Source organism: Muntiacus reevesi, chromosome 22, assembly GCF_963930625.1.
Source record: "Muntiacus reevesi chromosome 22, mMunRee1.1, whole genome shotgun sequence".
Lineage (NCBI taxonomy): Eukaryota > Metazoa > Chordata > Mammalia > Artiodactyla > Cervidae > Muntiacus > Muntiacus reevesi.
The window spans coordinates 27221834-27245678 of record NC_089270.1 but is presented as its reverse complement, the minus strand read 5'-3'; the positions used below and the strand labels follow the sequence as shown (position 1 = coordinate 27245678).

The 23845-nt window shown below is 37.9% G+C and overlaps 1 protein-coding gene across 1 annotated transcript in view; it reads left to right on the top strand.

Annotated features, from left to right (window-relative positions):
- Positions 1-23845, top strand: part of LOC136152709 (alpha-fetoprotein-like) — a 41842-nt gene that overhangs the window by 691 nt on the left and 17306 nt on the right. Inside the window, exons 2-9 of the mRNA XM_065914084.1 lie at positions 1359-1570; positions 5482-5614; positions 8832-8929; positions 10106-10235; positions 17293-17507; positions 18919-19051; positions 20849-20946; positions 23054-23192. Of these exons, the coding sequence (XP_065770156.1) occupies positions 1359-1570; positions 5482-5614; positions 8832-8929; positions 10106-10235; positions 17293-17507; positions 18919-19051; positions 20849-20946; positions 23054-23192 (1158 nt within the window). The remainder of the gene's footprint in view (positions 1-1358; positions 1571-5481; positions 5615-8831; positions 8930-10105; positions 10236-17292; positions 17508-18918; positions 19052-20848; positions 20947-23053; positions 23193-23845) is intronic.

Genomic DNA, 23845 nt, shown 5'->3' with positions numbered 1-23845 from the left:
AAGTGTCTAAGAGAACATGAAAAAGAAGAAGAAAGTGAATATTATTATAGGTTTTTTTACCCACTTAGTAGAAAATCTTGAAAATTACTATTGTCTTTTATAAAGTGTGCATCTTGTGATTATAAAAATTCTTTTTTGTTAAACTCTTCATTGAATTTGTTGAAATATTGCTTTTGTTGTTTATGTTCTGGTGTTTTGGCTGGGAGGTATATGGGGTCTTCACTCCCTGTCCAGGAATCAAACCCGTACCCCATGCATTAGAAGGTGAAGTTTTAACCACTGGTCTACCAGAGAAATCTCAGAAAAATCATTGATAAGCATATCAACATTATTCTTATAATCTACATATTTTGGGATCAATTATCCTCATATCAACAATTTAAATACAAATAGTTTTCTTCTTTATTTATAGCTTTTTCCCACTCTATCTTCTTGGGCTAAAACCTATCTATTTTTGATTAGAATCTAAGTTGTCATAGGAAAGGGCTTCCCAGGCAGTGTTTGCTAGTAGTGAAAGAAACGGCTGCCAATGCACCAGACGTGAGCTCGACCCCTGAGTCGGGAAGATTCCCTGGAGGAGGGCATGGCAACCCACTCCAGTATTCTTGCCTGGAGAATCCCATGGAAGGAGGAGCCTGGAGGGCCACAGCCCAAGGGTTGGCAGGGTCGGACATGACTGAAGCAACTTAGCAGGGCTTGCAAGCAGTCATAGAAAAGTCATTAGCTTTATTAGAAACACACTTTACATGAAATACTTCTGCGCTTATTGTACAGTGAGTTCTTATTTCCACTTCAAGAGATGACCTTTTTCTGACTTTATCCCCTAAATGTGGAATGTCACTTGAAGTTTACAGCATCCCACACATTTACTGCCATCCAAAGGCATTTGAAAACTGAATCATTACAATTCTGTTAGAATATTTGACACTGAACACACATTGCCTTAGAGCTCAATTTTTAAAATAAGTCCCCATGGAAACCAACTAAAAACCATCATGAAACAAGGAAAGCAAGCCATCACATAGTTCTTGGTGGATAATTCTTATTAAAAATACCTTGATTTCTTTAGGTCCTGGCCATTTTGGCTTATGCTTATTTTAACACCTCTCAGCTGTATGAAAATGAAACACTTATATAAGTAGGGAGAGAATGATAAATTCTATTTGGCCAATGTCTAGCACATGAGACTTAACAATCTTTTAAAAGACTTTTGCTCAAAAGAGCTATGTCCAAGGACTACTGGATATGGAGTATAAGATTATACATTCAGTTGCCTTTTCTTTATAATTCTTGAACTTTTCTATGGTTAGGAATGTGGATCATCATGCCTTCCCTCCTGTTATTATTTCCTTCTACAGATGGCTACCTTCCTAGAGCATATTTGCAATAACCAAGGAATGGCTGACAAATGTGTATTTTCTGACTGTTGCAATATAAATAAGACAGCAAGACATAAGTGTTTCCTATTACACAAAAAGGATGATACAGGTTACACTGAAATATTCCAGATTTCAAATCCTGAGCAGATCTGTGAGATGGGCAAAGAGAATCAAGTGCCAGTGAAAGACAGGTAAGTCACCTTTCCTTGCCAGGTCTTTGAAAAAGAGTATTTTCTAATTTTGAAGACAGATTTTTGAGATAAAGCCTCTAAGTACACAATGCTTTATCATAAAAAAATAAAGTCAAAATTTGATCTACAATTTATTTTTTTCCTTCAGAATGACAACATGGTCTTAGCGAACCCTGGAGGACATGAAAATGTCTGTGTCATGAAATGCTAAAAATGACTAGGATCTGTAAAGACGCTTCTCCTTAAAGGTTAGATTGATCAGACCAGTAGCAAATGATGCTGAAAACTACAATCTAGTAGGCAAAGCATAAAAGGCAGAGTATCGGGAATAGAGCACAGGTAACAGCTTAGGCAAGGGCCAGTACTTGGGAGGTTCACCAAGGTATAACAGGAGGGATATCTGATAGGCATAGAATCTATCATTGGGAACCTAGGAATAAACAATAATGGTAGATTGGACAGAGATCAGTTTTCTACTCAAAAACTCTGATTCGATAATTCCCGCCTACAGTGGATCGCATTATAGCCCATGGGTAGGTGTGCTCATATTTTGGTTTCTTAGTTATCATAGACGTCTATCTTTAGAGACTTCTAAGCAAGTAGCTGGGTTTCAGAGGCAGGAAACCAATCCAGAGAGAGACAAAAATGACAGAAATGCAAAGCTTCAGTGCTCAAGGAATGCAGTTCTGGTCATTTGGTCAAGACAGACAGACACCAGGAATAAGGGAAGGATCTGAGTGCTGGATATAGTGCAAGAAGCTTGGTGCTGATTCTGTCATTCATAATTTCAGATTTTAGGCATTAAACTCTACACCAGAAATGAATGAACAGACCTGGAGACTTGATGCTGAACAATGTAAACACCTTTAATTCAACCATCCAGAAACCTCCCAGGAGTTACTGAGCCTTCAAGAAGAACTTAAGTGGCCCAGTCACTTAGGGTGAAAGGACCAAGGGACAGTGGGTTGGGCAGGTTCTAACTTGTCTGACATGAGGAGCAACCAAGTGAGAAAATAAAATATGAGCTTGGCTACCTATTTAGTAGCCATTCTAGGTGAGGGTTATAAAATCAGGTTTGGGTTGAACATTCAGAGATTATAAAACCTAACTAACACTCAGGTAGTGAATCTAATCTCTTCTTGAACATTTACAATTAAATCAGTTACTGTTTAGTCAATAAGTTGTGTCTGGCTCTTTGAGACACCATGGACTGTAGCCCTCTAGGCTCCTCTGTCCATGGGATTTTCCAGGCAAGACTACTGGAGTGAGTTGCCATTTTCTTCTCCAAAGTCAGTATTGAGGAGTTATTTTATATGCTAATTTAACTTAAGTGCATACAGCTATACATATTCAGGGGAAAATAATTTTCTGATTACTTGCTTCATACTATAAGCCAACAACTTTATTTAATTCTCAACCAAAGAAACAGTAACTTATATCAAAGCTGGAGGAAAAGTCAGCTATTTTGGTCTTGTCAAAAGATAGTATGTTATACATGTATACTTTCTTGTACATTTGGATTATCTAAGGAGTTTTCAAAAACAGTTTTGATCATGGTAAAATTTTATTGCATATCTTAGTTTAGTACCCAACTTCCAACCAAGTGTGACTCTGTGTTACTTTACAATAGGATCTTCTATTATATTTTTAAATTGCTCTGATTATTAGGAAGTTTTTTCCTTGTATGAAGTTCAATTTTGCCTTTGGAGATTTGAAATTAGATTGGCTTGTACTGAAAATTCTTGAAAGGAACTAAGCTACTGCAGCACAAAAATGAAGTCTTAGTTTAGCTTAGTACCCAATAGAGAGCAAAGATGCTGAATGACTTCATTGAGATTTCCTATTGGCCAAGAATTTTGCCTTTTCTTGGGTGGCAGTTATATCTTAATAATATGAATTCTGCTTTTTTTTTCTTCCCCCTACAAATTAGGCTTAAGAAACCTTGCTGAAATGAAACAAGTCTGTTGATTAAACTTTCAAGAGTAAGCAGGTTGAGTCTGGGGTGAAGGTTGAGGGGAGGACCCCATTTTCTCTCCTTTCACTTAAGTTGTTGTTTAGTCGCTAAGTTGAGAATGACTCTTTTGTGACTCCATGGGCTGAACCTCACCAGGCTCCTCTGTCCATGGGATTTCCCAGACAAGAATTTTGGAGTGGGTAGCCATTCCCCTCTCTAGGGGATCTTCCTGACCCAGCGATCAAACACACATCCCCTACACTGTAGGCAGATTCTTTATCACTGAGCCACCTGGGAAGCCCCTTTGATTATACTATCCCAGAAGATAATTAAAGCCTGACTATACTTTCATTTTGGCTTTTGTCTTCATTGGATGCTCTGGCACTTGGCCTCTCAGCCTTTTCCAGCTCAGCTCAGCTCCTGACAACTTTCCTGTAAGAAGTAACTCAGAAATGAAAGATGCTTCTATATTGGAGCTATACCACCTGGAGCATGTGTTTCAAAGGTTACTTCGAAAAAGAAAGAGAACAGAGAACTGTGCAAAGTAATTAACAGCCAAGCCTAGAAGTGGTATATGGCATGTTTATTCATATTTCATTGATTAGAACTCAGTTACATGTTCCCACCTAACTGCAAGGGAGGCTTGAAAAGAAACTTTCCTGTGATTATAAGAGAAAATGGATTTGTTTGAGCCTTAAGCCAGTTTTTGTCTGCGATGTCAACCTTCATTGGGTATTTGTGTATGGGAGGAGGGATGGGGAGTAAGTAATTTGAGCAAATTTTGTGGAATAGTGTGAGGAGATATGATGATAAGTAGAAGACAGGCCTGGTGCCCAGGCTCCATAGTGAGTGTAAAGAATGAATTTGAGAGGGACTTCCCTGGTGGTCTGGGGTTTCCAGGTGGTGCTAGAGGTAAAGAACCTGCCTGCCAATGCAGGAGATTTAAGAGACATGGGTTCTGTTCCTGGGTCAGGAAGATTCCCTGGAGAAGGGCATGACAACCCACTCCAGTGTTCTTGCCTGGAGAATCCCATGGACAGAGGAGCCTGGAGGACTACAGTGCATAGGGATGCAGAGTCAAACATGACTGAGGTGGCTTAGCAAGCATACAAGCACCACGTGGTGATTAAGACTCTGAACTCCCAATGCAGTGGGCATTGGTTCAATTCCTGTTGGGGAACTGAGATCCCACATTCTACAAAATGTGACCTAAAAAGTGTAAAAAAAGAGAAAAGAATGAATTTGAGAAGCAAATTAATACTCAGATCTAGTCATAAACCCAATATTGAGTGGAGGACAATGGAATAAATTTTTGTAGTCTAGAAAGAACTTACAGATGATCTTGAAAGATTCCTTTTTAATGGCTGAGTAATATTCCATTGTATATATGTACCACAGTTTTCTTATCCATTCGTCTGCTGATGGGCATCTAGGTTGCTTCCATGTCCTGGCTATTATCAATGTACGGCAAAAACCACTACAATATTGTAAAGTAATTAGCCTCCAACTAATATAAATAAATGAAAAAAATAAAAATAAATTAAAAAAAAGATTCCTCTTCATCTACCAATAACTTCTAAATTTAGTTCCCCTTTACCAGCTGTGCTATCCTCCATTTACAATCAGTTTAGACTATTGAACTTTCTACTTTTACTACTTATATAAAAATGAACACTTTTAATTAGTGACTTCCTTTACTCACTGGCCTAGAAGATACAGTGGATTACTTCTTGGACACTGTCTAACCTCACATTGACCTGTCTATTGTGAACCTTTGATACACTTAAGTGTAATGGTATCCCATTTCTGTTACCATGAAATTCTAGAAGTTTCAGGTCAATAAAACTAAATGAATCATAGGTTCTTAAGAAACAGTGTCAGAACATGTTCTTGAATTCCAAATTATATCATTCCATAATAATTCCATTATTATGACTTTGCATTTGTCAAATTATAGGTACATTTATGAAACTTCTAGGAAGCATCCATTCTTGTACGGACCCACTATTTTAACCATGTCTGTTTGCTATGAAACAGCTGTTCAGTCATGTTGCCGAGAAGAAAATAAGACTGAATGCTTCCAGACAAAGGTAAACTATTTATATGTCAACTGTTATTTAGGATCTTGTTACGCTAAGTGTGGACTGTGGACCGGCAGCATATGTATCACCTTGCAGCTTGTTAGAGATGCAGAATGAAGCTCTTCTCCAGACCTGCTGAATAAGACATCATTTTAACAAGATACTCAGGCCATTCATATAGTCCTCAAAATTTGAGAAGCATGACCCAGCACAAATATCACTTCATAATATATATTTAATACTTCAATTATTATTTCTGCATAGCAAAACACCGCAAAATTTAGTGACTCAAAAACAATAACAATTATTTTATTATTTCTTATGGTTTCAGTGGGTCAGGAATTCAGGCAGGGTTTATCTGTATGGTTCTGGATCCTGATTTTTCGTGTGGTGCAGTCAGACAGTGGTTGGATCTGGGGCTCTGAAGGGCTGAAGCACCTAGGGGCTGGTTCATCTCTCTTCTCATATTACCTCAGGGTCTCTCCCCGTGGTCTCACTGACTTGGCTGCTTTGGGCTTCCTCACAGCGTGGCAGCCCGAGGACAGCTGGACTGCTGACATGTGGCCAGTCTCAAGAATGATTATTCTTATGGATAAAGCAGAAGTCCTGTGGCCTTTTATGACCAAGCCTCAAAAGTTACCTTTGTTATACTCTATTGGCTGAAATACCACAAAACTTTGAAGGGGAAAGTAAATATACTGTAACAAAAACTCACTGTAAGAAAAACATGAGATAGAAGACTTTACTGTAGTTAACCCTGGAAAATACCATTAGCCACACATTTAATTTTAACCATGTGGCCTATTCTCCTTCATTGAATAGGCGTAAATCAGTGATTAGTTCCATGATAAAAGTACTTTTTAATGTATGCTCATTAAAGGTTCTGGATACCAACATAAAATAACTGTCTTTAGAAGGCACACCAGATGGATTTTCCGAAGGTCACGCTGAAATGAATAGTAGTTTGATAATCATTTTGATGAATTCCTCCAGGCTACATGCAGTACCACCATTTTCTTGCTGTTTTCTTTGATCTTTTCAGTGAGAATTTCTCTCATTTTCCTCTCAATCACTATTTCTCTATTCCTTTAACTATGTTTCTTATATTGAGCTCCTCATCTTCTACCTTGTGTAAGAAATTAAATAATGTATCTAGAGTCTCTGGCATATACTAAGCATGAAATAATCGTAGTTATCGTTAAAGCTACACACGTGCACACACACACACACACACACACACACGTATATTTCTTACCTCTCTTCCATTCTTCCCCTAGTTAACTCCAGTTTCTTCAGAAGCAATTTCTGAATCCCTAAGCAGGACAGTTATTTTTTTTTCTCTTTTTGGTTTCATATTATTAAAAACAACAAAAACAAGTGATTGTGTAGACTTATGTTTCATTACCAGGCATTTGGAAGAATGAACTTTTTCATGACTGTTAGTTTTTTCAGCTAATTTGTTGCAAAGTTTTCTTAATTTTAACCCTTTTCAGAGGAAATTTTTCCTTGATGTATAATATGCCCCTATAATTAAAGAAAATTTTATTGGTGTATAGTTGATTTATAATGTTATGTTACTTTCTGCTATATAACAAAGTTAGTTATACATATACATAGACCCACTCTTTTTTAGATTCTACCCCCATAAAAGTCTTTGCACGGTATTGAGTAGAGTTCCCTGTGCTATACACTAGGTACTTATTAGTTACCTAGTTTATATATAGCAGTGTGTATATATCAGCCCCAATCTCCCAATCAACATATCCCTCCCTTCTACTTTCCCTGTTGGTAGTCATGTTTGTTTTCCATATCTCTGACTCTATTTCTGTTTTATAAATAAGTTCATTTGTACCACTAATTCAGATTACACATATAAGCAATGTCATATATTTGTTTTTCTCTGTCTGACTTCACTTTGTACAATAATCTCTAGGTCCAGCTATGTGTCCCTATATGTTAAGCATAAGCTGGTGCTTTTGAATTAGCTAAGTTCTTTTCTCCTCTCCCTCGCGCTATGATGGTTACAGTCTTGCTTGCCTCCAGAATGTCTGTTCCCAGGAGTTCTTAATCCTTACCCAGAGAAGACTGCATAGTCAATCATGTGAGAGTGGTATCAGTGATCACAGAATGTGCTTTATGAGTAAGCCTTCACAGACTCTGTTGCGAAGAAGAGAATAATCTTATTTGTATTTGGTTTCAAATAAGTGCAACACAACAAACTAAGAATAAAATAATAATTATATTTATAATTAATTATAAACATAAATATCATAGGACCAGATTTATGATTTGAATATTGCCTCTGTATATGTTTTTTAATTTGTTCTTTAAAAAATCATTGTAAGGTATTGTTACCCAAAGTAAATTTAATATATGGTCAATATAATGTTTTAAGACAATATATAGAGCTATTCTGAAATTTTAAAATGCTACTTATCACCACACAGAGATACTAATTTTGGTATATTTACTTTTATTCATTTTTTTTATTCACAGGCTTTTATTTTGTACATTGTTGTGACTGAATTGAATATATAGTTTTGAACAGAGACTTAAACATATGTACTTTACATTAAAAGTGTACATCTTTTCAAAAACAATGTGCCTTTATTCACTTAGGCATCTCTATTCTTTTGAGACATTTTGTGTCCAAAATTTTGCTACCATAGCAAGGCATACAGATTCTTCTTTTTGAATAATTATATTTTTATTTATTCAGAGACATTTATTTGGAATAGAGTTTCAGAAGTCAAAATTCTGAGTTAAAGAATATGAAGATTTGGGGGGACTCCATTAATTTTTATTGCAAAACTAGAGCATATATTATAGACATTTAAAGACATGTTTAAGGTGACAGGGCTAGTAACTTGAATAAAACCAAAATACAACTGCAAGACATTATTGAAATTTATTCTATCAGCTCTCTGGATTCTTGTTTGTTCACTGTCTTGTTCTCATTTATACATCAAATATCTAAGTTAAGGGACAAACAATCTCTGGAGAAGTGATTGCTATTTTGTAAAAAACAGACAAACCCAAAAAACAACAAAAAAAAACCAGAACCTTCACCAAATTATGCTTTTATGTTTGGTCTCAGAGGTAAGACAATAAAGACTTTCTAATTTTGAGAAGATACATGATTTTTTTTTCTCTTCTTTACTAACCATGCGGTGAACTTTTTCAGTTATTACCATAGTTCTTTGACGAGTCATTTTTCTAATTGCAGCTGGAACCCATCAGAAAGTACGTTAGAGAAATATCTTTGAGGCATCACCATTTATGTGAAATTGGGATTAAATTCAACCGCAAAGTAGCAACAGCCATGTAAGTTACCTACTTAGATTTGTGGACTTTGCTGCTTTGGATCACCCTCTGATTGCACTCATTGAAAAATCTTCTATCTTCTGTTCACTAATGTCTCTCAGCACGAACCTGGTTCTTTTCTCTACAGATGTGCTACTCGGCTATTCAGCAGGGCAGCCTGGGCTATGCTTCACATTGCACAGTCCTCATCTCCACTCAACTGTTTCCTGTCTTGATACCTTCCAGCAGCTCAAAATTTTAAGGCTCTTCTCCAGTGTACAAAAGATTCTCTATATTCAGATTCATACCCTTAGTTGTTCTGTATGGTTAAGGCTGAAGGACGAAAGGTATTTTCCCCTTGGAAGATAAGAAAGATTTTGGCTCTAATGTCACAAAAACCAAAAAAAATTGAGTGGTGTTTTTGGGGTGGGGATAGAGGAGTGTGGCGTGGGAGGAGAATTTGATGTCACTCGTGTCTCTTTCTTGGCCCAGATTTTGTTTCTGTTTACCCCTGAATACATGCATCTTCCTTCTATCACCTTCTTACCCATTTAAGGATAATACTGCATTGCCTGGAAGCTCAGTTCTTATAAGGCAAGCCTATTTTTCATGGTTCAGTGGTAAAGATTCCCACCGCCAAGCAGGGGACGAGGTTCGATCTCTGGTTCATGAAGGAATGGGAACCCTCTCCAGTATTCTTGCCTGGGAAATCCCATGGACAGAGGAGCCTGGCAGGCTACAGTCCATGGGGTCACAAAAGAATAGGACGTAACTTAGTGACTAAAGAACAAAAGAACAAAAAAAGTTTCAGGGATGTTGTTCAGTTGTCAACAAAGAGGGGCAAGGGAGAACCAATCCTTTTATAATTAATGCCTTTATGGAAAAGAATTTTATTTGGAAATAGGTCAGATAAATTCCCAAAGTATTTGTCCAAGAAACTCAACTTCTTTAAGCAATAAACTGAATAATGACAATGACCATACTTACACGATTATGAACTGAATAATTTTCATTTTGTGACTTAGATTTTTGGATGGCTCTGGGTTATATCACTGAAGAAATAGAAAACATAATATGCAACTATCTTCATCCTACATTTGCAAATGTACTTCTATTCTTTTGATTACTCATTGAACTAGAACTAATATTAGAAAGAATTGAATCCCCAAATTTAAAAACGCAGTTTTCTCTCCCCAGGGAATTGGCTCTGTTGACTAAAAAGCAACCTAAAGCTAATTTTTCTGAAATTACCAAGCTGGCCACCGATATTAAAAATTTGCATCAAATCTGTTGTGAAGGAAATGCAGTAGTGTGTGTACTTGGCAGGGTAAGATTTTCTATTTTCTTAAAACTCATCTCAACTTTAAAAATATTTGTATTTCTTAAATAAATATAATACATATTTATAAATATAATATAATAAATATTGTATATAATTAATCTAAAAGGGTAATTATTACTTCTTAATATTACCAGTAGAATGATGTCGCCTCTCTTTCTCTTCTCATGCAATATTTTTTTCTTTCTTTCTTTCCCTCCCTCCCTCATACTCCCTTCTTCCCTTTTCCTCCTTCCTCAATCTGTCTTTCTTTACTTTATTATTTTACTCTTAAATTTTTAGAGTTGACTGCTAATTTCCTCCCATATTGTGAATGTATTTCATATATCTTTGAATCTCTAGCAAGTCCTATAATGGCAGACTATACCTGAGGCCAAATCAGCCTGGAGGGAAGAAGAAACCACCAAAACAAAGATATGGCAACAAGGAGGACTGGGGCATGGGCAACATAGAATTTATCTGCCCCAGGTGTAAATGTAAAGTTTCAAAACCCCAGAGAAAGAAAATATTGTAGCTGTTAAAAACCCATAACAGTTCAGTAAATTACAATCATATACAAGTCATGTTCATTCTGCAAGTTTGAAAACTAATAGTTTTCATCACAATTAAAAAATAAAGCAGAAGCAAAGTAAGACATGATTTCAGAGAGAAATCCTCTGGAGGAGGGCATGGCAACCCACTCCAGTATTCTTGATTGGAAAATTCCATGGACAGAAGAGCCTGGTGGGCTATAGTCAATGGGGTCGCAGAGAGTCTGACTCAGCTGAATTGACTGAGTATGCAGGCACAGAACACTTTAAGGGATGTGGGTAACAACTGGAGTTAAAATAGAAAAATCATTGACTAGAACACGCAATAAAATTCCTAGAATTCTAAGTCCTCAAATATTTACTTTGCCAGAACAGAGAGTTGGGGTAAGGTTGTAGCTTTTCCTTGGCAGCTATTGCAGTTGGCCATTGCTTGCTGAGGTCAGTGCCATGTTCATCTTGACCAGCTGTAACGGCGTGGCTGCCACTGTGAATTCCATCCTGGAGATAGGCAATGTGAAGTTGTTCCTTGGACTAGTTTCTGTATGGCAAGAATCTCAACTGGTACTGGGAGGAATACTGTCCTGCATGCTTAGAAGTCCTGCTGGCTCTTCAGGACAGGCTCTCAGACTTCTGTCTGCATGAAGATTATGTGAATGTGGGGGGAAATTATGGGGAACTTTGAAGCCTATCCATTGTTGTTAAAACAAGACAAATTTGCTTAAGTCCTTTAACACATAAATAATACCTATTCCAAATTGGTAACTCTAGGACAGCTTCCATTATAGTCTATATTATGACAGACATGGGATTCCCTTATAGCTCCATCAGTAAAGAATCTGCCTGCAATGCAGGAGACCTGAGTTCAATTCCTGGGTCAGAAAGATCCCCTGGAGAAGGAAACGGGTTCCTTCTCCCAGTCTAGTATTCTTGCCTGGGAAATCCCATGGACCGAGGAGCCTGGTGGGCTACAGTTAATAGGGTCACAAGAGTCAGACATGACTTAGTGACTAAACCACTGAAACCACATGCTAGAACAATCTCCAGTTATTTAATAGTATTGGCTAGTATTCTAACCAATATAAAATAACTATGGGTGCTTCTGGCATTCCTGCCGTATTCCAGACTGTAAAGGTAACAGGTTTAGAGTTATTGGCTTCACAAAGATATTGTTTACATGTAATTTTTCATCCTTTTTTAGAGGTCATTTTGCTTTGTTTTAATTAGGGTGGATTCTGAACATTAGTAAATATTCTTTTATCTCCTAAAGATGATCATTTGCTTTATATTGTTTGACTTATCCATTGGTGAATTATCTTAAAAGATTTATTAATTTTTGCTCATCTTTACATTGCTCAAGTCAATCTCATTTTACTCTATCTCTAGCCTTTCTCTCTCTCTCTCTGCCTTTTTCTATGTATATTATACATACATACGTTGAATTTTTGCATTTATGTTTAGATGTGAACTGGATCTGGAACTGTCTTTTTTGACACATACTTTATCAGGTTTTGGTATCTGGTTATGCTCACTTCTAAGAAATGGATTAGAATTATTTTCCTTTTGAATTCTCTGAAACAAATACTACTGTAACCTATATATTTTGTGAGGGTTTGTCTGTGAAACTGGAACAGGGATGGAGATATAACCTGGTGTGACAGCTTCTCCATTTCCTTTGTTATGGACTCATTCAAATGTTTTCTCAGCTAATCTTCATTATTCATGAATTCTGTCCTTGTGAATTCACCTACAGGCCAAAATTTTTTTGTAACCCCGAAATCAATACTCACAGCACTCTGTGGTCATTCCCAGAAACTTGCGCATGTTCAAAGCAGTGGAAATTTAAGTTGTCTGATGCCCATGGTTCCAACTGCAAAAGAACAAGGCGATGGTCCTTGCTTTCCCACTGTAGCTCTCGTGCTGTAAAAAATGTCCATTTAATGCCATATTTTCTGCATTTCTGCATTTTTTGTTGATGATTTAGCTATTTAAAATGGCCCTGCATATAACTCTGAAGAATTGCCCAGAGTTTCTAAGCATAAGAAGCTGTGTTGTGCCTTGAAGAAAGACTGTACATTTTAGATAAGCTTTGTTCATGCATGTGTAACAGTGTTAGTGTCTGTGAGTTCAATGTGAATAAATCGTCAATACTCAAGAGTCTCCCTTATTTCCTGCTTTGATTCCTAAGGTTTCAGTAAACCATAGTCAACTTCCATTTGAAAATAGTAAACAGAAAAATCCAGAAATAAACAATTCCTAAGATTTAAACTGGGCACCATTCTGATCAGCAAGATGAAATCTTGTGCCATCTTGTTCCGTCTCGTCTGGGAGATGAATCATCTCTTTGTCTAGCGTTTCCTGTGGATTAGTCACTTAGTCATATAGGTCACCAGATTGGCTGCCCTGGGATCAGGGTGCTTAGATTCAAGTCACACATTGATTTCAGTACATAAGTGTAATGATGCTGGCCAAACAGAAACTGTAAAGTGCATCCTTTAGGTGGAAAGGTGAAAGTTCTCCTTAATAGGGAAAGAAAAAAATCATATGCTGAGGTCACCAAGATCTAATCTTGGTAAGAACAAATCTTTTTATCTGTGAAATTGTGAGGAAGGAAAAATAAATTCGTGTTAGTTTTGTTGTCACACCTCAAACTGCCAAAGTTTTGGCTACAGTGCATGATAAGTGCTTAGTTAGTTAAGATGGAAAAGGCATTAAAATTGCACAGTTAGGTATTTTGAGAGAGAGAGACCACATTCACATAACTTTTATTGCATCATATTGCTACAATTTTATTATGTTACTTTTGTTCATCTCTCACTGTGCCTAATTTATAAATTAAACTTTATCATATGTATGCATGTACAGAAAAAAATATAGGTTTGGTACTATCTGCAGTTTCAGGCATCCACTAGGGAATCTTGGAATGTCTCCCCTGCAGTAAACAAGGGTGGCGGACTACTGTATATTAAATAAGGAGTTTTTAAACAGAAACATACACAAAACAAGGGTTATCTCTTGATTTGTTGACGAACATGTGGCCAGAGACTTGTAGAAACTTTATCCTCTATTTCCTCTAGGGCAGATGATTCAATATTCACGAATTCAATGTTTATAACTACTGTGAATAATGAGACTCAACTATCCTTATTTTCGTCAGGGCTTGAAACATATGTTTTCCTTTAAAACTTCCCCTTCACTAGTATTTTCTCATTTAGAAATAGAGTTCTGCCTGACATTATTATTATTGGATAATTAAAAACATTGATTATGTAACTATACCTCCTTATCCCTCATGTATATATATTTTCTCCTTTAATTAATCAGCTTTGCAAAAGGACCATTTAATTTATTATTCTTTTCCAAGATAGTGTTTTGGAAAATGGAGTAAGACGACTCCAGTCTTACAAATAGGTGGAGCTTGATCAGAAGTGATTTAAATCATTTCTTTTGTTGCTGTTTTTCAGTCGCTAAGTCGTGTCCAACTCTTAGCAACCCCATGGACTGCAGCAGGGCAGGCTCCTCTGTTCTTCGTCAGCTGCTGGAGTCTGTTGAGTCTGTTGATGTCTGTTGAGTCAGTGATGCCATCTAACTATCTCAGCCTCTGCTGTCCCCTTCTTCTTTTGCCTTCACTCTTTCACAGCATCAGGGGCTTTACCAGTGCATCTTTTTCAAAGCCATTTCTCGGCCTGGCCTATAAAATCTCCTGGCCAAAACACTCCCAACCTGAGGGCAATGTTAGAATCTACAGGTGGATGAGGTCAGAACCTTTGCCAGCCTTGTTGCCAGAACTACTGCCCACAGGCCTGATGCCTCCCCTTTCAACAAGACTGTATTGGAACAGATTTGATCCTAGTAAGCCACTGAGGCAGGCTTATCTCCTAACTAATGTAGACATTCTCCCTATTGATATCAACCTGACCCCATAATGCAGCTTCCACTTAACCACTCCCAGATCTAGACTTTTGACACATTCTCCTTCTCTCCTGATCCCTTAATCTTCATCTCAACTAAAGATTCCCAGTAAGTTCAAAATATCCTATATATCATTTCCCAAGTATGTCATGGTCGTCACCCTCTAAGACTCTTTATAGACCAACATGGATAATTCTAGTATGCTTTTTTCTCTCCATTTGTTTCCAACTAACTTACATTTGTCATTCAAGACTGAAATCATTCAAGATCTGTACTCTGATCTTATCCAGTTGGGATTGCAATCTCTCTTTTCTCATCCAAAGTATAATATACATATTTCTCTAACAATTTATTTTATAATGTATTATTTTGTTATTTAATTATTTAAACTCTCCAACTAGACCTGTGACTTCCTTAAGTGTAGAGATTAGTTTGTTCATATATACATGTACTAATTTGTGTGTGTGTGTGTGTTCAGTTCAGTTCAGTCACTTAGTTGTGTTTGACTGTTTGTGACCCCATGGACTGCAGCACGCCAGGCCTCCCTGTCTATCACCAACCCCTGGAGCCTACTCAAACTCATGTCCACTGTGTCGGTGATGCCATCCAACCATCTCATCCTCTGTCATCTCATTCTCCTCCCACCTTCAATCATTCCCAGGATCAGGGTCTTTTCTAATGACTTGGTTCTTCGCATTAGGTGGCCAAAGTATTTCAGCTCCAACATCAGTCCTTCCAATGAATATTCAGGACTGATTTCCTTTAGGATGGACTGGTTGGATCTCCTTGCAGTCCAAGGGACTCTCAAGAGTCTTCTCCAACACCACAGTTCAAAAGCATCAGTTCTTCGGTGCTCAGCTTTCTTTATAGTCCAACTCTCACATCCATACACGATTATTGGAAAATCCATAGCCTTGATTAGATGGACCTTTGTTGGTAAAGTAATGTCTCTGCTTTTTAATATGCTATCTAGGTTGGTCATAGCATTTCTTCCAATGAGCAAGCATCTTCTACTTTCATGGCTGCAGTCACCATCTGCAGTGATTTGGAGCCCCCCAAAATAAAGTCTGTCACTGTTTCCACTGTTTCCCCATCTATTTGCTAAGAAGTGATGGACTAAATGCCACAATCTTAATTTTCTGAATGTTGAGTTTTAAGCCAGCTTTTTCACTCTTCTCTTTCACTTTCATCAAGAGGCTCTTTAGTTCTTCACTTTCTGCTATAAGGGGGGGTGTCATCTGCATATGTGAGGTTATTGATATTTCTCCTGGCAATCTTGATTCCAGCTTGTGCTTCATCCAGCCCAGCATTTCTCATGATGTACTCTGCATATAAGTTAAATAAGCAGGGTGACAATATACAGCCTTGACGTACTCCTTTTTCTATTTGGAACCAGTCTGTTGTTCCATGTCCAGTTCTAACTGTTGTTTCTTGACCTGCATACAGATTTCTCAGGAGGCAGGTCAGGTGGTCTGGTATTCCCATCTCTTGAAGAATTTTCCACAGTTTGTTGTGATCCACACAGTCAAAGGTTTTGGCATAGTCAATAGGGCAAAAAGTAGGTGTTTTTCTGGAACTCTCTTGCTTTTTTGACGATCGCATGGATGTTGGCAATTTGATCTCTGGTTCCTCTGCCTTTTTAAAATCCAGCTTGAACATCTGGAAGTTCACGGTTCATGTACTGTTGAAGCCTGGCTTGGAGAATTTTGAGCATTACTTTGCTAACATGTGATATGAGTGTAACTGTGCAGTAGCTTGAGCATTCTTTGGCATTGCCTTTCTTTGCGATTGGAATGAAAACTGACCTTATCCAGGCCTGTGGCCACTGCTGAGTTTTCCAGATTTGTTGGCATATTGAGTGCAGCACTTTCATAACATCATCTTTTAGGATTTGAAATAGCTCAACTGGAATTCCATCACCTCCACTAGCTTTGTTCGTAGTGATGCTTCCTAAGGCCCACTTGACTTCTCATTCCAGGATGTCTGACTCTAGGTGAGTGATCACATCCTCGTGGTTATCTGGGTCATGAAGATCTTTTTTGTATAGTTCTTCTGTGTATTCTTGCCATCAGGAAGATTCCCTGGAGAAGGGAATGTCTACCCCTCTCCAGTATTCTTGCCTGGAGAATTCCATGAACAGCGGAGCCTGGTGACCTACTGTCCATGGGATGGCAAAGAGTTGGGCATAGCTGAGCAACTCACACTTTCACTTCTACTTTTAACATACAAGTAAATATGTAAGTGTAATAGTAATATCATGGTAATGTATATAGTAACTGACAGAGACAAAATGTTTTCTCAACTGGGATCCTAAAACAATAACAATAACAAGTGATAAAACTCTCTATTTGTATTTTGTTGGGCTAAACTTGAAAACAGTAATATAGTCCATCTTCGTTTAAGTTCTTTGAGAGCTGTGACCCTTGAGTAAGGTCAAGTAGGGAAGTTTTCTTATTAGAAAGAGTCAGTATAACTGGCCTTTCTGATCTTTCAGTTTGCAATAAAAAAGCAATATGAGGCCAAGTTTTTCTCTGCTTTTCTCAATAAAAATAAATATGTTCAGAATGAAGTCATCAAGAATAACTGCTTCCCTTTCTGTTTTATAGAGTCAGCTTATGAACTACATCTGCTCTAAACAGGCTATTCTATCTAGCAAATTCACTCCATGCTGTGAACTGCCAGAACCATTCCGAGGAGAATGCATTATCAACTCGGAAAACGATGACAAACCTGATCTCTCACCCCTGCCCCTTCGCAGGTTTACAGAAGATCAGTCTGTATGCAAACAATTCACTGACAAGCAAGATTTCTTCCTACAAGAGTAATAAGACTTTTTGTAAAACCTTAATAAAGGGCTATTGTATTTATGGATTCTTTGGTAGAAGTTGCAAACTTGAAGGATGGCAGAGGCTAGTCAATGATATCAGTCAATGGTTAAATGGTCAAGAGGATATGTTCTGTGTAGTCCAAGGTGGCAGCTACTATTTGGCTCTAGCTACTTGTGGCCATGTGGGAATGTAGGCTTTGGGTGGTTGGATCAACTTTTTGGAGGGGAGTTGAAGGTCTCTTGAGTTCTAAATGTTGACAACCAATATAGGAATTTTTAAGAGTGTCAAGCGTGTGCAAGCTTTGCTCTGAGAGACTTAGAGTCATGTTCAAGTAAGGGCCTCAGATTAGTATGGCCAGCTCTTCTGATTATTTTAATACCTACTATCAAAGATATTACATAGCATTTCAAGATAAAAGAGATGGAGTACTAACATCTCTGGTGCTCATGCAGAAGTACTATTTATTTGGGTCATAAAGCAAACTGATTTCAAGATGAAATATTAAGATAGTATTACTTTGTCATTGAAATATTTCCAAAGTCACTGTGTAAAGTATTATTTGGAGCAACTAAATTCTAACAAAGCATAAAAATTTGAGTTTTCTTCAAAGTTTTCTGTTGAGTGACTTTAGCGATATTTCTGCAATTACATTTGACATTGGCTTATAAAAGTAAATGTCACTATCTGAACTCACTTTCCCTAGACTTGCATTTGGTCCTGAAAAAGTGGATAGGCACAACTTAGTGAAAATCACATTAGTCTGTGAGTTGGGAGACCTGATTTACAGTCTAATTCTGTCATGCATCTGCTCTGAGATGCAGTTCAAGCCATTTAACTTCCCCAGGCTTATATGTTCCAACTGTAAACTGAGGCAGTTAGATAAGGTCCCTCCTTAAGGCACTTCAAAGATCCCTTCTGCAATTCTATGATTCCTTTAGAAGTATTCTAGAGTCAAAATTTCTCTTTCTTGTAACCCAGAAGAATGTATAGATTATGAACAAGGGGAAGATGGTGATTTAGGACTTATAAAAGGTGTAATATTTATAAAATCTAGCCTCAAAGGTCATTAGGAAAAATGTTCTCATCTACACACTTGAAATGAATTTCTAGCAACAGTAAGGAGAGATCCTGAGCCAAGAACTGAAGTTTATCAGAATATTTTAGGTTCAAGTTTGAGTCTGCCACTCACTGTTGTGTGACTTTGGAAAAATCATGTAATTTTATTGATTTGGTTTCCTTATCTCAAAACATAGCCAGAAAAACCTCCCTCCCAGTCACCCAAGATTTTCAAATACCTTAAAGTCAGTTAAAATATTGAATAAATCGCATAGATGGCTTTTGAAAGAAAAATATGACTTCAGAAACTTAACTGTTTACTCTCTAATTTGCTTCATGTGGAAACAGGTTTCTTTATGAATACGCAAGAAGACACCCAGAGTTGGCAGTTCCAGTCATTTTAAGAGTGGATGCAGTATATCAAAATTTACTGGGAAGATGCTGTAAATTAGAAAATCCTCTGGAATGCTATAGCCATGGGGTAAATTCCTTTTTTAAAAACCTATTTCTCATATTTGTGGTGTGATTACAAATAGAGAAAAGTCCAGTGCTGTTAGTAGTACCATGCTTTTATTAGATAATTATGCATGTTCTGATTGCAAGCATTACACAAAAACTATGATTTCTGTCTAAACCAAAGGTCACATCATTACACAGCAGCAACTCTCTGCATGAGTCACTGCCTTATAAATTCTGTGTTTTATGAAACATTCTCTGTGCAGTTTTCTCTTTTAAGTTTGCTTGGCCTGGTAGCAGGTAGCATGAAAGCATAGCCCATTAGGGTGAGGGAAGGTTGAACATTTCCACCAAGCAGGCCTGGACACTGTCCCTATTTCAAGCCGGAAACCATACTGTTTGCAGGCAGCGGCTCCTGTTGTGCAGTTGACATGAAAAAGCAGGTGACCTTACAAATCTCTGACCACCGGTTACTAGGAGCCAGGAGGTTCTGGCTTTTGTTATGCTAATGAGTGGCTTGTGCATTGACAGAGTGGTGGGGATAGAGGGCGAAGGCATTTCTTGTTCTGAGTCCAAGCAGGTACATCTGGCATCTTCCTGTCCCTGGAGAGAAAGCTAAATGAAGGTGATTTAGTCTTCTGAGGTTTAACCTCAGTGGTCCCCAACCTTTTGGCACCAGGGACCCATTTCATGGAAGACAGTTTTTCTATGAACCGGGGTGGTGGGGAGGTGGGGGGAGATGGTTAGGATGAGTCAAGCACATTACATTTATTGTGCACTTTATTTCTGTTATTATGACATCAGCTCCACCTCAGATCATCAGGCATTGGATCCTAAAAGATCTGGTTAACACCTTTTCAGTGCATCACCTGTAGATTTCACAATCACCCTTATTATGATAATAGCCCCTTATGGGAGGATGGGTGTTTAGAGTTTACGAAGTAGCTTTACAACCACTGTCCTATTTTATTCTCACGGCAGCTTGGTAAGATAGGTAATGGCAGAATTACTAGCTATATTTTATAGATGAAAGTATTGGGTTTCAGAGGTTCAGGTGACTAGTCCAGTGCCACTCAGGCAAGAAGGGTTGAATCCAGACAAACAGCTTGCAAATTCGGTAAAATTTTTACTATTGAACACTGCTGATTAAAATCAGGTAGACTGGGTCTGATTACTTAAGATGATAATCAGTGTTCCTAACAAAGAGCTAAGTCTGCAAGGTCAGTTGTATCTTCCCACTGGGATTTTATTTGCACTGTTCAAGAAATTTTTCAATTTGTATTTAGCTCTGAGAATTCCATGTGATTTCCTTCAATGTGTATTTGTGGAATGCTTCACATCTGGTACGTGTTTTTATTAAACCTTACTTCTTAATATGTATCTATATTTCTATATCTACATCCATATCCCCATATCTGTACTGTTTATATAAAAATGCTGTGTTATTAAAAGTAACCAATATATACACACATATTCTGATCATTGAACTTTGGTCTATAAATTACTTTTAAGGACCTCTTTCTGGCTTGATGAATGACTAGCTTCATACTTGTAAAATATGCCATTTAAACCCACAAATGAGTTCATATCAGAGGAAACTAAATATCAGTCTGGTTGTCCCACTTTTTTCCTCCACAAAGTACATAGCCATTCCTGTTATAGCAAAATGTGTTTTCTCAACATTTCCAAACTCACTGAGTAAATAAAACCCTGGGTTTAGTAAAACAGTTACATTAAACTATTACAGAAGATGATTTTGCAATCTAACCTCAAGATATATTGTCGCAACAATAGGCAAACACTGATTATCTTTATTTTTCAGGAAGGGATGTTTCAAAGAGTGGTTCATGAAAGCCATGAGCGTGTGAAAAATCAGTGTGATGTACGTGAGAAATTAGGAGATAGTAACTTTCACAACAGGTATGCTCCTAAGATGTTGTCCAGATTCTGTAGTTTTTGTTAACTTTTGCTGCTAAGAGTTGCTAAGAATCTATATTCAACCTTAAAACCTCAGAGGCCAGGGAAAAAATCAGTTCCAAATTAACCCAGCTATCCTTATCTTGATAAGATACTTGACTACATAACTTTGTGTGCTTTTGCTTTGCTTTTTGGTCCAGTTTCCAGATTCTAATCAATGCCCAGAGGTTAGGGAGCCAGCAGCCCTGACCCCTTCTGCAATCTCATAGGAGCCTCTACCTTTCACCTGTACATTTAGCTTGGGGCTTTGCCTGCAATTTGGAGTCAAGGCTGCAACAGAGATCTGATACAGGGTTGCTTTGTCAGTTTCAAGTCAGGTCACCATAGCACTATAGTATTTTCACCATCAAGAGTGGAAATAAATGGATACCGTAGTTATTAGTCAGGGAGTGCACAAAAAAACTCTGTGGGCAGAGAGCCTGGCAAATCCCATTTATGTCAAAGATTGTGTGCATGTGGGCTCAGTCGCTTCAATTGTGTCCAACTCTTTGTGACCCTACGAACCGTAGCCCACCAGGCTCCTCTTTTCATGGGATTTTCCAGGCAAGAATACTGGAATTGTTTGCTATGTTCTTCTCCAGGGAATCTTCCCAACCCAGGCATTGAACCCAAGTCTGTCTGGGTCTCCTGCATTGCAGGCAGATTCTTTACCCACTGAGACACTTGGGATGCCCATGTTAAAGATTAAGATATATATATATAAAGGCCAATTTTCAGTAATGTTTAAGATGTTACTAGTATAGTCTACTTAGAAGCAGAGTGCTGGGGAAAAATTCGGTTTGATATAGTGTTCATAATACTGAACTTAAATGACTGGAATAATGGAACCAGAGAAACTATTCTCATTTCAGACAGAATATTTGTTTTTATTTTCTTTTAACTGTTGTGTTTGTTAATGTCTAATTTAAGGATTAGACCCATGGCTCTCAAACTTCAGAGTGCATCAAAACTACCTGGAAAAAAAAAAAAAACTACCTGGAGGATTTGTTGAAACACAGCTCTCCTCTAGAGTTTCAGAGTCAGTAAATCTGGGATGGTGCATGAGAATATGTATTAATATTTCTAACAAGTACCCAAGGATACTGATACTGCCAATCCAGGGGTTGGATTTAAGAAGCAGCTACATTATTTCCCTAACTCCATTATAATATAAATGCAATAAATGATTCTGATATTCTGTTGTCCAGTTCTGTAGTCTTTCCCATTCAAATTTTTCCCTGTATTCCTTAGTTCCCACCACCATTCTCCTCGTTCAGGCCACCAGCCTCTCTCACTTGAATTACTGGCATGGCTTTTCCTTCCCTGTCTCTGCCTCTTGCCACCACCAGTAATGATCTTAAAAGCATTGTAAAGCTGCTTCTATAGTTAAGCTTTCTTCTTTCCCCTCTTTTCAATTTCCAATCCCCCCGATTAAGAAAAACAAAACCTCACTCAGTGACTTTCTAAATGCTCCACCCTTACTTTCACTCTCCTTCACCTGGGTCATTTTTAGTTATTGGCAGGATCTCAGCTCACGTGTCATTTCCTCTGGGAGGCCTACCTGACCTCCCTGGGGTGGAATTAGATGCCATTCTATGTATATCTATAGCATTCTGTGTTCCTCTCATCACCCCGAGTGTACTCTTTTATCTTCCCAACTAGGGCATGAGCCCAGGAGAGCAGGAAATGTTTCCTGATCGCTGCTGTAGCTTCTGTTCCTACACATCACAAACAACCAATACATGCCTTAAAGACCTGTGCATATATTTATTTCAGGAGCTGTTTACTCTGAGTCTGATTTTGCAGTCACCCACATTAGCTATCATAGCATCCTTGATCCTATGTAGAAAAAACTGGATCAGCATGGAGCAATGTGTGATGTGGAATGAGAATTCTAGGTCTACTGAAGAAGCTATTGGACCACTGAAATAGGATCTAAAAGAATAGACTTAAGCCCAGTTTAATAACTTGCTCATCCCAGACAAATATCAGATGATGACAAACACTTTGTAGAATTCTTCATTTGAGGCACAGAGTCATCTCCAGGAATAAGAAGACATTACTCTTTCAGGCTCATAGTCCTTTATACGAAGAAAGCCCCACAGCTCTCTGCTCAGGAGTTGATTGTTCTCACGAAGAACATGGCAGCTGCTGCCAGCAAGTGCTGCCCGCTGGATCAAGAGCCACAGTTTGTCTGCATGGAGGACTCGGTAAGCACACCCTTGACCTCACATTTGCCTGTCGTGGGAAGTTCTCAACTCCAGGCCCCAGCATCAATCTCATGTCGGCGGACACATCTGTGAGTTGTCACTGGACCCTAATAATTCTGTCCTTGGGAGAATTTCTTTCTGGTCAATTCATGCCAATAGTCTTTGATTGACAGCAAGGGTAAGACACTCACTTTGCAGAAACTGGGGATGTCAGATTCATCAGACCTTTGCCTGGATCATATCTCAAGATCTACTCCTTGGATTTTCAAGTCAACAAAAGTGATTTTGCTGATTTCAGACTAACTCATCCTAATAAAAAATGTAGTAAAAAACCAGCCAGTTGTCCTCTGTGAATCTCCTTTACTCTCACACGATTATCGTACTCACAACACTTCCAGCACCAGATGTGTGAGTATTTTTTCTGATAAAATATAATTGTTTTGGTTGCAGATTTAAAATTTTTATTATCCAGCTCTGTCTTCCTTTTATTTTAAATTTTTATTAACAATCATGCCTTCCTTAGGGAACTCGTGGTTTATATTCCTAAATCCTTGCTTTTAAGTGATGTTTTTGGTTACTGTGAAAACGGATAAACTCGTAAATTGAATGCTGGTACTCCATGGTTTCAGCCACTTCGTCCTCACATACATAAG